Raw genomic sequence first — 16277 nt, 5'->3', positions numbered from 1 at the left:
GGTGGAGACCTTGGGGTTTTTTTGCCTGCCTCTGCAGCATGGGGCACGAGTCACTTGAAGGTTTTAACTAGAGTAAATGGTGAATTATCTGTAACTTTAAGTCTTTAAACCACGATTTGAGGACTTCAGTAACTCAGCCAGAGGTTAGGGGTCTAATACAGGAGTGGGTGGGTGAGGTTCTGTGGCCTGCAATGTGCAGGTAGTCACACTAGATGATCACGATGATCCCTTCTGACATTAAAGGAGGACTGCAGAGAAGACTGGGTCAGGGAGATCCTTTGCTCCGATGCCCAGCAGGAGAAGCACTTCCACTTTACCAGGTAAGTCACTCTAGTGAAGAGTTTTCTACTCTCCAACAGAATGTGCTGGACTTGACTAGAGCAGGCCTGCTCCTTTGGGTTCAGCCACACAGCATCCACACTGTGAGGTGGAGAGAGGCAAGGTTCGGATGCAGCAACCTCCCGTGATCCTAACAGCAGGTCTGAGCAGCTGGGAAGCATCCATGGGGACTATGTTGCCAAATCCATGAGCATGCTGAACCAATGCTGGGGCGATCATGATGACTTTGGCCCGGTCCCTCTTGATTGTCAGGAGGGTCCTGCTGAGAAGCGGGATCGGTGGGAAGGTGTACATCAGGTCAGGAGGAAAGCGTCTGAGAGCGATCTGCTGTCAAGCCCTTGAAGGGAGCAGAACTGGTGGGACTTCCTGTTCCACCTGGTGGCAAACAGGTCCACTTGGAGAGTTCCCCAGCTCTGTAAGATCATTCTAATGACCTCCGAGTGGAGGGACCACTCATGGTGAGAAAAAAACGACATGCTAAGGTGACCAGCCAGCATGTTTCGGACACCAGGAGATGTAGAGCCTTGATTTATATGGGGTGCCAGATACAGAAATCCCACAGCCGGAGGGCTTCTTGACAGAGGACCGAGCTCCTCCTTGCCTGTTGACATAAAACATGGAGGCTATATTGTTCATCAACACCTGTACCACCTGATGGGATAACTGCAGAAGGAACAATTTGCAAGCCAAACAGATGGCCCTGAACTCCCTGACACTGATGTGCAATACCAGCTCTTCCTGGGATCACAGCCTCTGGGTCTTTAGTGATCTAAATTGGCTTCCCACGTGTCCAACACTAGCACCATTGTGGGTTTTGGGGTCATGAAGGGTACTCCTTCGGGCATGTTTACTGGGTTGGACCACCATTCCAGAGAAGTAAGTACTCATTGTGGAATTGTGAGGACTCTGTCCAGGTGGTGCCTGGCTGGGGTGTAAACTGACACCAGCCACATCTGGAGGGGTCTGAGATGTAGTCATGCATGTCGAATTAAATACATGCATGCCACTGTGTGCCCTAGCAACCTGATGCATACCCTGGCCATGGTGATTGTGTGATTGGTGAGCTGGGTGATTAGGCCTGATACTGCCTTGAATCTGGGTTCTGGGAGAAAGGCCCTGGCTCAGATAGAGTCCAGAACTGCCCCAATGAAATCTATTCTCTGCACTGGAACCAATGTGGATTTTTGTTCGTTTATCAATAGACCCAATGCTCAGCAAGTGACTTGGATCAACTCGATGCTGCGATGAACTTGTACCCTCGAACGACTCTTGATGAGCCAACTGTCGAGGTAAGGGTAGATTTGAATGCCCTGGTGCCTCAGATAAGCTGCGACCACCCATGCATTTTGTGACCACCGTTGGCGCTGTAGCCAGGCCAAATGGAAACACTACAAACTGGTAGCGAGTTCGTCCCACTACAAACCGCAGGAACCTTCTGTGTCCATGGAAAACTGAAATATGAAAATACGCGTCCTTCAAGTCGAGGGTGGTGTATCAGTCTCCAGGATCCACAGAGGGGATAATGGAGGCCAAGGAGACCATACAGAAGTTCAACTTTTTGAGGTATTTGTTGAGGCCTTGCAGTCCAATATGGAACACAGACCCCTTTTGGCCTTCGGTATCAGAAAGTACTGAAAGTAGAAACTTTTCCCTCTTAGATGCATGGGGTCTTCCTCTACAACCCCTACTCGCAGGAGGGCTTGCACCTCTTGAGTGAAAAGTTGCTTGTGAGAAGGGTCCCTGAAGAGGGATGAGGTTGCCGTTAGGCGCACCTGCAAAATACCCGCTTGCTTCCAGGCTGGTAGTGGGGCAGAGCCCAAGTGGGAGGAAGGAGCTAATTGTTGGCCTTGATGGCGCTTGTAGCCCTTGCCCTTCTTACAATAGGGCTCTGGTCAGGCCTGACCACTTGGTCTTTGAGGCTGCTGCGGTTTAAGCCTCTTTCTAGCAGAGGCTGGTGTATAGAGACCAAGGGAACGTAGAGTAGACCATGAATCCATAAGCCCATGTAACCATGTCTGTTTGTTCTGCAAATAGGGCTAGGCCATCGAAAGGGAGGTCCTGAATTGATTGTTGAGCCTCCGTTGACAGCTGTAGTGATGGACCTGGCTGCTGAGTTCACCGTGTCAGAGGGGGCCTGAAGGGAGGACTTTGCCACATTTCTCCCTTCATCTAAAATGGCCAGGAACTCCTGCTTGGAGTCCTCTAGCAGTGAGTCTGTGAAGTTGGCCACAGGCTACCACACATCAAAATCATATCTACTAAGGCCTGATGGTTTGCCACTCGTAATAGAGGCTGGCAGATGAATAAACTTTTCTGCCAAATAAGTCTAGCCTCTTGCCATCTTTGTTTTTGGGAGTTGTCCCAGGTTGTCCCTGCCTGTCTCTCTCGTTGGCCGCAGAGACCACTAGAGTGTTCGGAGCCGGGAGGGAATATAAATACTCAAAGTCCTTCGCAAGGACTTAATACTTCCTCTCTGCCCGTTTGGAGATAGGCGGGAGAGAGGACAGGGTCTGCCATAAAGCTTTCACCAGCTTTACTACTCCTTTGTGGATTGGGAATTCAACCCTAGACAGGGCCACCAGGGCCAAAATGTCAAATAAAGTATCAGAGGGTTCTGCCAGCTCCTCTGCTTCCCATCCCAGGTTTGCGACCACCTGCTTTAGCAGCTCCTGGTGTGCTTTGGCATTGTCCTGTGGCACTGTTTGGGACGGTCCCGCCACTGCCTTGTCGGCGAGGGTGGGAGGAGGGGCTGGCTCAGCGTCCCCCGCACTGCATGGGTGGCCTCCACCAAGGTCAGAGGATGCTCCTGGGCACCTTGCTCAGACCCTTCTTCTGAGTCCGGAGGGGGGTGGGAGACTGCCGCTGACCTCCTCTCTGGACGCCCCCAACACTGAATGCTGCATCTGGGTTTAAATAAATAAATATATGGAGATATTCCTATCTCATAGAGCTAGAAGGGACCTTGAAAGATCATTGAATCCAGTTCCCTGCCTTCACTAGCAGGACCAAGTACTGTCCCTGACAGATTCCATCCCTCCCATCCCTAACTGGCCCCCTCAAGGATTGAACTCACAACCCTGGGTTTAGCAGGCCAATGCGCATACTACTGAGCTATTCCTCCCCCACAATGCCACAGGTTCCAAAAGTGCCATGAGGTAGGCCACTGGCCCTGGGGCCATGCACTGGCTGGTAGCCCTGGTGGAACCCTCCCAGATATGGCTGGGTGTGCCTGGCTTGAGGAACCTGCCATCTCTTCAGCCTCCGAGCCTGAGGAAGAAAGTTCCTCCCTTGGGGACCACGGTGGCACTGATGCCACATCCATGTCCCCTCCGCACCTACCATCCTGGCGTCTGCGGCTGGGGGAGAAGTGCTGGGGCTCAGGGTCCCGGTGCTGCCTGTTCAGGGACCGGTGGCGGAGCTCGGCGGATCGGCAACGGTACACCAGTGATCGACGCCTAGTGCTCTGGGAACGACGCCAGGAGTCTGGCTATCGACAATTGGGCAACAGAAAACGAAGTCTCGACTCCAGAGATTGGTGCAGCAAGTCTGGTGATCTGCGTCTCAGCTCCAGGGACCACTCACGTGGTTCTGGGGATTGGCGTTGTGGTCCTGATGATCTCCGTTGCCCCGAGGAGCAGGTGGGACCGGTGCCATGATCCTGGGGACCAGTGGCATGCTTCGGCTCTGCATCGACTGTTCGGCGAGTGATGCCACACCTCGGGGGACCAATGCCAATAGTCCGGCAAATGGTGCCAGGTTATGGGCAGGTTGGAAGTGCATCCCCGGGAATTGCTGCTTTGACGCCGATGGAGACCGTTGGCCAGGCCTCAATGCCAGCTTTCCTCTGGAGATGACGACGTTTTGACAGGGCAGGATGGCACCAGCAAAGACATGATGTCTTTTGCAGCCTGAAAGGCTTCTGGCCTCGATAGAATCTCCTGGTGGCGGGGACATCTGCCACTACCTGGGGTGGCTGGTGGGTCCCTAGGAAGGCTGGATAACCTAGCCAGCGATGCAGGTGCCTGGCTGAGCTCCAGAGATGTGCTGCCCCGCATGGGCCTATGCTCCTCTCCGGACTTTCCCTTCCCAGTACGGGAAGTTGAGGAGCGCCATCTCCTGGGGTGCTTTCTCTGCTTTTTGGCAGGTACCGGGGACCGGCGCCGGCAGCGCACTTCGCACGAATGCCACGGTGCTTGGTGAGGAGTCCAATCTTGGTGGCTCAGAGACCAGTGTGAGGGCCAACTCCATGAGGAGCGCTCTTAGTCTTATGTTCCACTCCATTTTAGTTCTTGGCTTGAAACTTTTGCTGATGCGACACTTTTTGCTAATGTGAGTTTCCCCCAAACACATCAAACAGCTTTGATGAGGGTCACTGACCAGCATAAGCTTTTTGCAGTGATCACAAGGCTTGAAGCCCGGGGAACATGCCCCATCCATGAGCTAAGTCCCTTAGGGGATTATCTAACTTATCTACAGTATTATTTAGCTAACTATTAAGAGAACAATGAAAACTACTTATCTAAGAATTATTTACACAATGAGTGATAGGAAAAAAAAAACACTTCCCAAAGCAAGGAGACCCTCCAGCACCATCACTGGTGGTAAGAAGGAGCTGAGGGAGGGGGGAGCCGCGGCACCCCTCATACTGGCGCATATGCGCACCACTCCAGAAGGTGCCAGAGCCAGTCCCCTACAGATAACACTGAGGGAAAAACTTCTTGCACCGGTGCAAGTGGTGAGCACACACCCCTAACATGGAATGGACATGAGCAACCGCTCTAAGAAGAACTTAAATTTTCCATAACTAGGAGACATGCTAAAATTGAGAGAAGAAAAAGGTAGGTCAAACATCAGGGAAAACCTGGAAATGTTATGTATTAGTTTATATAATAGTTTCCCAGGGAAAGTACTGGAAGTCTCATAGCTTAAAATGGACCAGATAGATCTTTTCTCATCTCTAATTTCTACCACCACAAAACAATGTTCAAGCTGTAAAATGAATTCCCTAAAACATATGTGATGTGCAACATGCTCAAGTTATTTTTTTCAATCTTAACTATTGCACGTTATGACATTTTGTTATTCTTTCTGCCCAATCCATGTTTCATTAACACTTTTTTCGCATTTAATTTTAATGTAAGTGGGGATTAACACCATAGGAACACAATGGTGATTGGTGCTATATAAATAGCAAAGATAGACAGAATTACATCATTACCTCTTCAGCATTTAAGTACCTTTAGGAATGATTCTCCTCAGCTAATGAGAAGCCAGTTGAGTACTATGAATTACTTAGGAAGTTCCAGTAAGAATCATTGAAGGTGGCATGAGAACAGCAAACATCTCTTTCTTATGGTCCTTTATTTTTATTTGGCTGTTTGCCCTCATACAATGTAGGCAATCAAAGAGTTCCCACAGGGTATATGCAATGTATTAGGCAATAATGGAGCATATAACAACTGTGAATTAGGTTATTAGTGAAATACTTGAATGAGAGATGCTACGTCTATAGTGTTACAGCACACTAAATGCCACAGTTCAGACCAAATTTATTTTTCTTGTCTATATTAAAGGTTTAGGACCAGAGCACTTTGGGGAAGGATTAGAAATTGAGGGCAAGTATACCCAATATAAATGAGGAATAGATCCCCAATAGACCCTTTACTGTCTATTCCTCCCACTTTATTTAGTCACTGTAAGGGGATGCTGAGTAAGACGTCGCTGGGATTTGCTTTGCTTTTATTTCTCTAAGTAACACCTTTGCGTAACCATTACTGCAGCCACATATATTTCCTTCACTAAGGAACTGGAACAGATGAAATGTGAAGATGACCTGTTATCTCTTCACATACTGAGATGATACTTAAATATAAAAATAAATTTTTCATATGAGTCATAAATATCAGAGGTTGGTTTGACTGGTAATCTGTGCCTAGTTAGATATTTTGTCTGGAAATTACAGGGCAGTGTATACCACTTCCTGAGGGATTAAGGCTATCACTCACTCAACACCCTTAATTATATCAAGGTGCCAATTCACAGCTTGCTCATGAAACATACCGTTAGTGTCATCAGACTCCTCTTCATCTTTGGACTTCCTCTTAGAGGAGGGTCTGCGCCTGAGGGTATCCTGGGGGGGTAAGTGGCGAAAGTAGCCCCGGGTGAACAGTTCACTCTCATCCTCTTCCTCTTCCTCCTCGATCTCAAAGGTAGGCTCTAATCGGGGCATTGGTCTCTCAGAGTCCGAGTCCTCAAAAGGTTCATCCAGTACCTCTGTGGTCTCAGAGATTGTTTCAGTGACAACACTGCTGTTGTGGTGCTTGCGCTTACGGACTCGCCTCTTCCGATGGAGAATTGGTTTCTGGGTGAAGGGGGGGAAAAGGCATTTGATCACATACAGCAAAAATAAACCACTGAAAAATGGAAAAAATAAACTTCTGAATTCAACAGTCTGCATGGGCTCAGGATAGCCTCCCCTCCAGAATCTAGACACTACTGAAACCATGGCCCAGATTCTGCCCTCAGTGATTCAGGTGAACATACAGAGGAATACTACTACTGCCCTGCTCTTGTATAGCAATTTTGTCAGTAGATCTCAAAGCACTTTGCAAAAGAGATCAGAGTCATTATCATCATTTTACAGATGGGGAAACTGAGGCACAGAGTAGTGATATTAGTTGCCCAAGCTTACCCTATAGGTTAGTGGCAGAGATGGGGCTAGAACCCAGCTATTCTGAGTTCCAGTCCAGTGTTTTACTCACTCAGCCACACTTCTATGAAGGTAACTGGATTTACACCAGTGTAACAGAACAGAAACTGTTTGTAAGAGCTGAGGATCAACAATCCATCCATGACCTGCTATATAACTGTTCAGCAGGTTTAGTGTCCAACAGGATCACAGCTAACTAACATCATTTCAGCACATATGTATGTGAATTAAAACCAACTACACAGATCATGCAGAAAAGATGATTTCTACTTTTTGTTTGCAGCATCCTGCCAACTAAACACAAGGTTTTCTTGGTCATGTTTATAGAATTCGTATTTCCAAAGTCAGGCATGGTGAAGCCCTCACACTGCAATTTATTTTAAACTTGCTGATTAGTTAACATTGTTTTGTGAAGCTTCTTTTCCAATGAATGCTATTTCCATGTTTACTGCATTGTATATGACATGACATAGATGTATTTTATAACAGAAGGGAGTGAAAAATAAAAAGCCTAGGGGAACATGGGAAAGCTTAACTTCGTGATACAGTAGAAAGTGTCTACTAAAAGAGTTAGCAAAAGTGTTCTCCACACATTGCCTTCTCTACACATTCGAGAAACAAGGACAGTCCCTCAGATTATTTGAAAAGTGGCAGATCAGTTGCTATATTGTAACTTGTGTAGCTTTAAACCAAGTCTCTTCAGCAATGGACCCCAATATGATACCAGTCCAGGGAGAACATGTACTGCAGCATGCAGCCAGAGATGAATGAGCACAAGAAGCACGTACCTTTCGTTTTAATGTTGGCTTGGTGAGAACAGGTGGAGAGTTTGAACGAGGACTCACAGGCTCATCCTCCTCCTCTTCGCTACTCTCACTAAAGCACCTCAGGAGAGTCCTATCCCCATCACTATAGCGCCGGGGTAATCTGTCACACTCCTCTGTGAATCTGCATTTCAGGGGCTCGGTGCTGTTCTTTAGCTGTCCCCTCCACATTTCCATGCCTTCGCTATATCGCCTCCGGGGGGCTGACGACTTTTCAGCTTTGCTATACTGTCCCTGAGGGACTGCAGACTTTTCCTCATCTTCACCATAGCGCCCCCGTACGGCTGGAGATTTCTCCTCACATTCTCCACATCGCCCCTGAGAGACTGCTGACTTCTCCTCGCATTCACCACATCGCCCCCGCGAGGCTGCTGACTTCTCCTCGCATTCACTACATCGCCCACTGGGGACTGCTGACTTCTCCTCCATGAGCAGTTTCTGTTCCTTCTCACTAAAGGGCTCCTGCAGCTTTTTGCCTTTTCGGCTCCATCGGCCTCTCCGTGATGTCTGGCTGTTTGCAGGAAGACTATCCAGGGGAAGAACTTGTTTATTTGGCCGTGTAGAATTGTCTGGAATTATGTTTGGCTTTTTTTCACTCCCTGTAGGAGAATAAGGCTCTTGTTCCTTCTTCTCCCACAATACAGATTTTACTACCTGAATTAAATAAAAACAAATAAATTTCACATATTTTATTTAAATTATGTTTCCATCCTGAACCCCATCCTAAAAAAGCTCTTGACAAGACAAAGCACAGTACTGGAAACTGAAGGACTCAGAACAAAGTATCAGGGATGACTCCTGGGAAGTGCAGAATGGCAAATGGATAGCTCTCAAAGGGCTGCGAAGGGGTTCCAAAATCCCACTTTGATAATGTTCTCCCACAAGCAGCCTGACAGCTTATTTCTACCACCAGTGGCCATTAATTTACTGATACCTGCTGGAATGAAAATATAATAATCTTACACCAAAGCCAAGTATCTGTTAAACCTTGGAGGAAGTGGGATGTAAAAGCCCTTTTTCCAGCTATTTGCATATGGTCAAAGACAACAGAAGTAATTTTCTATAGCAATGTAGAGTCAAGTGCATTTCACGGTTTAAATGCTATAGCAGTGTGCAATCAGCTTGTCAACAAGAGTAAGGTAATCTACTTGGGTCACTCCTCAATGCTGTTACTGACGTGACAAAGTGCATTGCTCGAGGATATGATAGCCTCCTAGTTTCCCATTGCTTTGTGGGCAATGATATAAGGGCAGAGTTACACTGCTCTTCACTGTGTATTTTCATACTGGCTAACGTCTTCTGCATTTTTAAGTGTAAACTTAACTTTGAATATCTAGGTTCTCTAATGTTTTTGAAAAACCAAATATTATTTAAGGAAAAAAAAATCCATAGGAAAATTTCTAAATTACAACAACCTTGGTTCCATTTTTACAGGGTGTGGTCTGGGCATTTCTGTAGGTTAAAAAAATTAGTAATTGTTTAGTGACAGCAGTCCCTTTGTAATTTCCAACCACACTGCACCAGGATGGGCTCTACTTCCCTCCAGACTATGCCCCCTTTGGATTTCACTTTTCTGGTTTCTGATCTGAAAATAGACAAGCAACCTAACCAAAATTCTGATGTCTTCTACCATTAAATAAAACCCCATAGCTTCCCATTTAAACTTCTAGACTGGAAACAAAACACCTGTATTGTCTGGGGAGGTACAAGAGCTGACTGAGTAGGACTGAAATGGCTATGGTCTATATAGAGAAGAGATTCACTCTTACACTGACCTCTCTTTCCTTCTGCTGCTGCTCTTCATTTTCTCCTTCCTCAGTCTCTTCCTCTTCATCCTCAGAGACAACAGTGTTGGAAACTATAACAGGTGTCCAACGCAGACATTCTGGATCTACATCTACAGGCCGGAGATTCACCTGGAGCTTTGCCATATGATCCTGGATAAGTTTCTCCCGACGAACAATAACAAATCTGGGAATAGAGAAAAATCCTTCAGTCTGCCATAGGAGTGGTGCACACTGTAGACACAGAGAAACTGATGCAAAGCAAGATATGATAGAAGGACTCTGTACCCTCAATCAATGCCCATCATGTCAGGAGTCAGGAAGGAAAGGTAGCAGAGGACAGTCTGACAGGACAATATTCTATCATCTGAGATATCCTAAGACTGGGAGGGAGGGCACCTTCAGTCTTTAGAGCAGTGGTTCTCAACTTATTTATCGCTGTGGGCCGCTATGCTGAGAACCACAGTGCCCCCCAGCTAACTCCCCTGCCCACCTAACACCCTATGCTCAGAGCCCTCTGCCCAGAGACCCCTCCACAGAGTGGGGCCAAGAGCGGAGAGCTGGTCGTGCGGCAGCAACCCTGACCCCAGACCCTGCTGCGTGGGGCCAGGGGGCAGTTGGCTGCCTAGACCCCAGAGCCCACCCCGCGGCAGGATTGCCTGGAGTTCATCTCGCAGTAGGGTTGCCCAGAGCCCGCCCTGAGGCAGGGCAGCACGGAACATGGACCTCACTGCACAGCAGGGCAGCTGGGAGCTGGCAGCCTGGAGTATTTAGCACACACCTGAGTTGGGCTGCAGCTATGTGCTAATTGGACCACACGTTCAGAGCTGCTGCTTTAGAGAGACAGCACGAATGTCTTTCCATTCCTTGCCACTGGTAACAAGGATATTGTTAGCTACAGAGCAAACTGCAAGTTGAACATTACAACCTCATTTGATTTTAGGGGTAAATAGTGAGGTGGCAAAGTTTGCAGATGATACAAAATTACTCAAAATAGTCAAGTCCAAAGCTGACTGCAAAGAGTTACAAAGGGATCTCACAAAATTGGGTGACTGGACAACAAAATGGCAGGTGAAATTCAATGGTGATAAGTACAAAGGAATTCACTTTAGAAAACATAATCCCAACTATACACACAAAATTATGGGGGTCTAAGTTAGCTGTTTCCACTCAGGAAAGAGATCTTGGAGTCACAGATAGTCCTCTGAAAACATCTGCTCAATGTGCAGCAACAGAAAGAAAAGCTAACAAAATGTTAGGAACCATTAGGAAAGGGATAGATAATAAGACACAAAATATCATATGATATTATATAAATCCATGGTATGCCCACACCTTGAATACTGCTTGCAGTTCTTGTTGCCCCATCTCAAAAAATATATATTATAATTGGAAAAAGTAAAGAGAAGGGCAACAATGATTAGGAATATGGAACAGCATCCATAGGAAGAGAGACTAAAATTACTTGGACTGTTAATCTTAGAAAAGAGACAATTGAGCTAAGATATGATAGAGGTCTGTAAAATCATGAATGGTGAGGAAAAAGTAAATAAGGAAGTGCTATTTATCCCTTCACTTAACACAAGAAGCAGGGGTCATCCAATGAAATTAATAGTCAGCAGGTTTAAAACAAAGAAAAGGATGTACATCACACAACGCACAGTCAACCTATGGAACTTGTTGCCAGGGGATGTTGTGAAGGCTAAAAAAAAAAATTAGATAAGTTTATGGAAGATAGGTGCATCAATGGCTATTAGCCAAGATGGTCAGGGATGCAACTCCATGCTCTGGGTGTCCCAAAGCCTCTGACTGCCAGAAGTTGGAACTGGATGACTAGATGGATCACTTGATAATTGCCCTGTTCTGTTCATTACCTCTAAAGCATCTGACACTGGCCACTGTTGGAAGACAGGATACTGGGCTAGATGGACCATTGGTCTGACCCAGTATAACCATTCTTATGTTCTTAGATGAGGGTATTAAGACTGTGGGATTGGGTGTATGTAAACTGGGGGAGAGGCAGCCTAAAATGAAGGGAAGGAAAGGGTAAGAGAGAGAGACACTCATTACTTAGGGTACATATCAAAGACTTAATGCTACTCAAGAACACAGTCAAAAGGCTAAGTCCCAACGACAAAAATATGCTTTAACTGTGTTCAGGGACATCAGTGTTATAACCTGAGCAGCTGACCTGGTCACTTTTATAATGTAAACAAGACCTTTGTTGCAGGACAAAGAGTACCTTTGCTCATGTGATTCTGAATGACACCATACCATACCACCTCCCCAAAGAAATAGGAAAAGTAAAAAAAAACACCACATCACTGCTATTGTGTAAGAGCTGATGGTATTTTACTTGGCTTTGATGTTCAGATTATATATTTGCCCTTCTCAACATTCACCCTGATTATTGGCATATTACTGTGTGATATGTCCTGCTAGTGCTGTCTGAGCAGTCAGAGCTGGCCCCTGGAGAGCAGGAGAGATGTTACACCACCCAAGTCTATGAATGTGATCCCTCCCCCAACTCTATACAGCTGTATCTGGATCCCAGCTGGGAAGCAGTGGGATTGCTATACTCACTGGTCCTTGCGGAAGTCAAGCATTCGCAGGTGATGCAGAGTGGAAGTGATGTCTTGAGGGCAGATTCCAGTGAGTTTGCTTAATTTTTTGATGCTGATTTGCTTGTCATTTTGATGATAAAGGCACTCCAATATTACACTTTTCCAATAAGCCATGTACGAGAGGCGGCCCAGATCAGACAATGGCTTCTCTGGGGACCCTGCTTGGCCCTCACGCTTTGATAGCAGATAGCCTAAGGAAACACAAAGCAACTTCTCACAAATACTGGCATACATAGATACCAACTATTACATCCTACCCCAGTGCCAACATTATAGAGAAGTTTGTACAGTGGCATTCTTCCAAAAAAGACATGGAAAGTGTTTGAAAACCAAGACTATATCCTGCATCTACAGGAGACACCGAATAATCTGTCAGATCTTTTCCATCTCTAACCTCCATTATTCTATAATGCATTCAGAGTTTTATAAACTGCATCCTGCTTTGATTACAGATTAGGGGAGGGAGATAGCTCAGTGGTTTGAGCACTGGCCTGCTAAACCCAGCGTTGTGAGTTCAATCCTTGAGGGGGCCACTTAGGGATCTGGGGCAAAATCAGTACTTGGTCCTGCTAGTGAAGGCAGGGGGCTGGACTTGATGAGCTTTCAGGGTCCCTTCCAGTTCTATGAGATAGGTGTATCTCCATATATTTATTTATGAGCTATTACCACTAGATGGCACAATCTGCCTATTTTGAACCTAAAGAGACAATATGGGTGTTATCTTTTATTGGACTAACTTCTGTTGGTGAGAGAGACAAGCTTTTGAGCTTACATTGAACTCTTCTTCAGATCAAGAAGAAGAATATAATGAGAAAGTGCCTTGGAACTGGTCTCTGGATATTGAGCATGCAGTTAAAGTGCAGAAAGCCTTCTAAATATCCTTTTCAAATTTATTTTATAGTACACTAATATAGTAATTACAAAACAGTGAACTGTTACTCTACTGTTTTTAATCATTAATGAAAGACAAGAGGGAAAAGAAATATTTCATAACTGACTTCAGCCTAAAACAGTAGCAACCTTCTCCTCAGAGCACACCCAAATATTTTTGTGCTTGTGAAATTGAATATTCAGGCACAAAACTTGATTAAAATGATGACTGAGGATTTCAAGGGGAAGCACGTATTCCCACCACTTGGCTGAACTAAAAAAACCCAAACCTTTTCTTAAAAATATTATGTTGGGAAACTTCAGTTAGAGCCCTGAGCGTCTCATATTCTGGTACTGACCTAGAGAGCTCTAATGGGCCTACGACTGCCTGTCTTCCTGTGATATACTGGCATAGTTGTGATCAGAGGAGGAGAGGATGCTAGATATAACAAAGGCAAGTCATTCCCTACAGAGCCAGGGGCTCCCACTCCTAGTCTGAAATAACCCAGATTTGTTGACTTTCAGGGCATTTTGTATGGCCCATGTGTTTCACCTGGTCCTTGAAGAGACTTAGGACTGGTCTACTCAGGGAAATTTATTGGCAGAACTATTCCAGTATAGTTGTACAACTATAACAACCTGTGCGGACACTAATTCCAGAACAAGAGTGTCGATACAGGGAGTTAGCTCAGTAGAACTAGAGTGGTATAATTATACCAGTATCGTCGTGCTGGTAAGTGCAGACAAGCTGACAGTGGAGACTGAGGTACTGACCAATGTAATGGGATGTTATTGTTTGTATTTAGAGACGCTGGTCAGTAAGAGGAGCTGACTGAAATTTGTTTTTGAGTTCATAATTTTCTATAATTGACAGAATGCTCAGAGCCTGTGTGTAGGTGGGTATGATTACTCTAAATCAAAAGATAAAATAAACTATTATTAGCATCTGCTTGAGAAACTATAAGTCACTTAGTTTAGCTGCTGACAGTTTCAACAAGCAATGTAGTTTTAGGGTTTACTTTATTTCGGAAAAAACTACTAAAGTAGGGTAAGCTTTTGCCAGAAACTCTGAACTGAGCATCTCTACAGCTTTTGGCATAAGGCACTTATGTGGTAAACATGGGAATCAGAGGGAGAATGATGTATTTGTTTTCAGCATTTAGCTTTCCACCAGATTAAAGAGCAGAGCCCAGAAGCCTGAATGTTTTTTGTGTTCTCAGAACAGAGCTAATTCTGGAGAAGGTATTTCACCCAAGAAAGTTCCTGGATACCTGTACATCTTCCCCATCTAGTCCCGTCTAAAAATATGAAAGGCCAGACAAATATGAAAAGGTGAAAAAAACATGAATGTGAAAGTGATCCTTACTGAAGTCAATGAGGAATCTGCCATAGCCCTTACGCTGGTACTGGGGAAGAATCATTATACAGGAAACATTGTACTTCTGTTGGCAGTGCTTCTCCTGATAGAGAAAAGAGAAAGAAACTTGAAAAACAATGGTTTAGTGAGATAGAAAAGAAGCTGCTATGTGAGAGCTAGTAATTAATCCTGAACCTAAAGACTAAGAATGAAAGCCCCAGTCACAGCTCCTTGGGGACAGCAATGCGCATCAGCAAAGCACAGTCCCCAATGAGTTAAGATGGAACAGTACCAAGTCATTGTCATTACTACTGAAACAACCACCCCAGGAGGGTGAAAAGACTGAGACAGTGACATCTGCTACCTTCTTCAACTTAGAAACAAAGATAAAAATGACGGTCAGTGTAGGAATTTAAGTCCCCACCAGTCACTCAAAAGCACCAAAATGGAGGTGCTAAACACATTGAGATAGATTCTAACATCCAAGTAACATTGGTGTAAATCTAGAGTAACCCAAGATTCACACCACTGTAACTGAAATCAAAATCCAAGTCACTGTGTGCTGGTCTAGAAGTTGAAAGATGACCATTGATTACAGCCACTGGGGTTTTTTTGTTTGGTTTTTGCTTTGTTGCTCTGATGGCTAGGATTGCAAGCAAAACAACTACTGCTGGGACAAAGAGACTTGAAAATGTAGCTATTTGAAATCTTATGTTTGGCTTCCTATGCTTGGCTTCTATAGGGGAACACTAAGATATTTTCAGCATCAGTGGAGTCTCTGCATTCCCAGCATACAAAATAAAAAGTTTGAAATGAGGTTCAAATTGCAGAGCAAGAAAAGACTTTATCTGCCGAGGAAGAGCTTAGATAGCTGTATGTGGGTAACAATGTTTACTTCACAAGCCGTTCTACCTATCACCATCAAGGGAATAGGAAGTCATTTAAAAACTTCTCCCTTTGAGCTGCTAAGTGCTGTACTAGTTCCTTTGAGGATATGCTCTGTTCAACAATATTAAGAGGAAATTTGGCTTTATTAGTTGCTACATGTCCCTGAATTCTTCATACACAGTCTAAGGCCAGGACTGCCACAACTAACGAAAGATGCTTTGACAACACTATATCTCAAACTGACCCAGAACAGGTCCAGCTCCAAGTCCGAATCCAAAATTACTCCATGCTAAAATACTTACTTTTGAGAAATAGCCTACAAGGTGACAGCCCTTGACATCATTCTGTGTCAGCACATAGAAAAGAAATGGCTCCACATCATAATAGAGTGTCTTATGGTCCAGGAAGAGTTTTGCCAGCAAGCACAGGTTCTGGCAGTAAATGGTACTGACATTGCCATCAACCTTACAGAAATAGAGAACAAATGAAGTCATTACACTTATCACCATACAATTATCTGATTCTGTTGGATATCTCGATTTATTCTAACCCTCAAACATTAAAGAAAGGATTTCCAGATAATGCATAGTGGCTCAGATGATTCTCAAAGTGGTAGGGTATACTTTGGGGGCACTGATCACTCTGTTATATTAATATATCAGCTTGAAGGATAAATTAAACCCCATTTATGGTTTTTAACATATTTTGAGGTTACTGATCTACTCATGAACTTAGCACTATGACACTCAGGGCTATCACTCACTTCTTCATTCTTTATAGAGCTGAATGATTTAAGGACAAAGAGAGGGCAAGATTTTTAAGGGAATATGAAACCCACATGATCTATATGAATGTTTTAAAGGCATCAGTGTCACATTTTAA

General features: G+C 44.9%; 1 protein-coding gene across 1 annotated transcript in view; it reads right to left on the bottom strand.

Moving 5' to 3' along the window:
* Positions 1 to 16277, bottom strand: part of KAT6A (lysine acetyltransferase 6A) — a 76744-nt gene that overhangs the window by 5433 nt on the left and 55034 nt on the right. Inside the window, exons 12-17 of the mRNA XM_045005004.1 lie at positions 15698 to 15859; positions 14517 to 14610; positions 12240 to 12471; positions 9648 to 9843; positions 7837 to 8526; positions 6400 to 6700 (exon numbers count right to left, since the gene is read on the bottom strand). Of these exons, the coding sequence (XP_044860939.1) occupies positions 6400 to 6700; positions 7837 to 8526; positions 9648 to 9843; positions 12240 to 12471; positions 14517 to 14610; positions 15698 to 15859 (1675 nt within the window). The remainder of the gene's footprint in view (positions 1 to 6399; positions 6701 to 7836; positions 8527 to 9647; positions 9844 to 12239; positions 12472 to 14516; positions 14611 to 15697; positions 15860 to 16277) is intronic.

The sequence above is a fragment of the Mauremys mutica genome, chromosome 2 (assembly GCF_020497125.1).
Source record: "Mauremys mutica isolate MM-2020 ecotype Southern chromosome 2, ASM2049712v1, whole genome shotgun sequence".
Taxonomy (NCBI): domain Eukaryota; kingdom Metazoa; phylum Chordata; order Testudines; family Geoemydidae; genus Mauremys; species Mauremys mutica.
The sequence above is the reverse complement of the archived record's forward strand: the minus strand, read 5'-3'. Positions and strand labels throughout refer to the sequence as shown.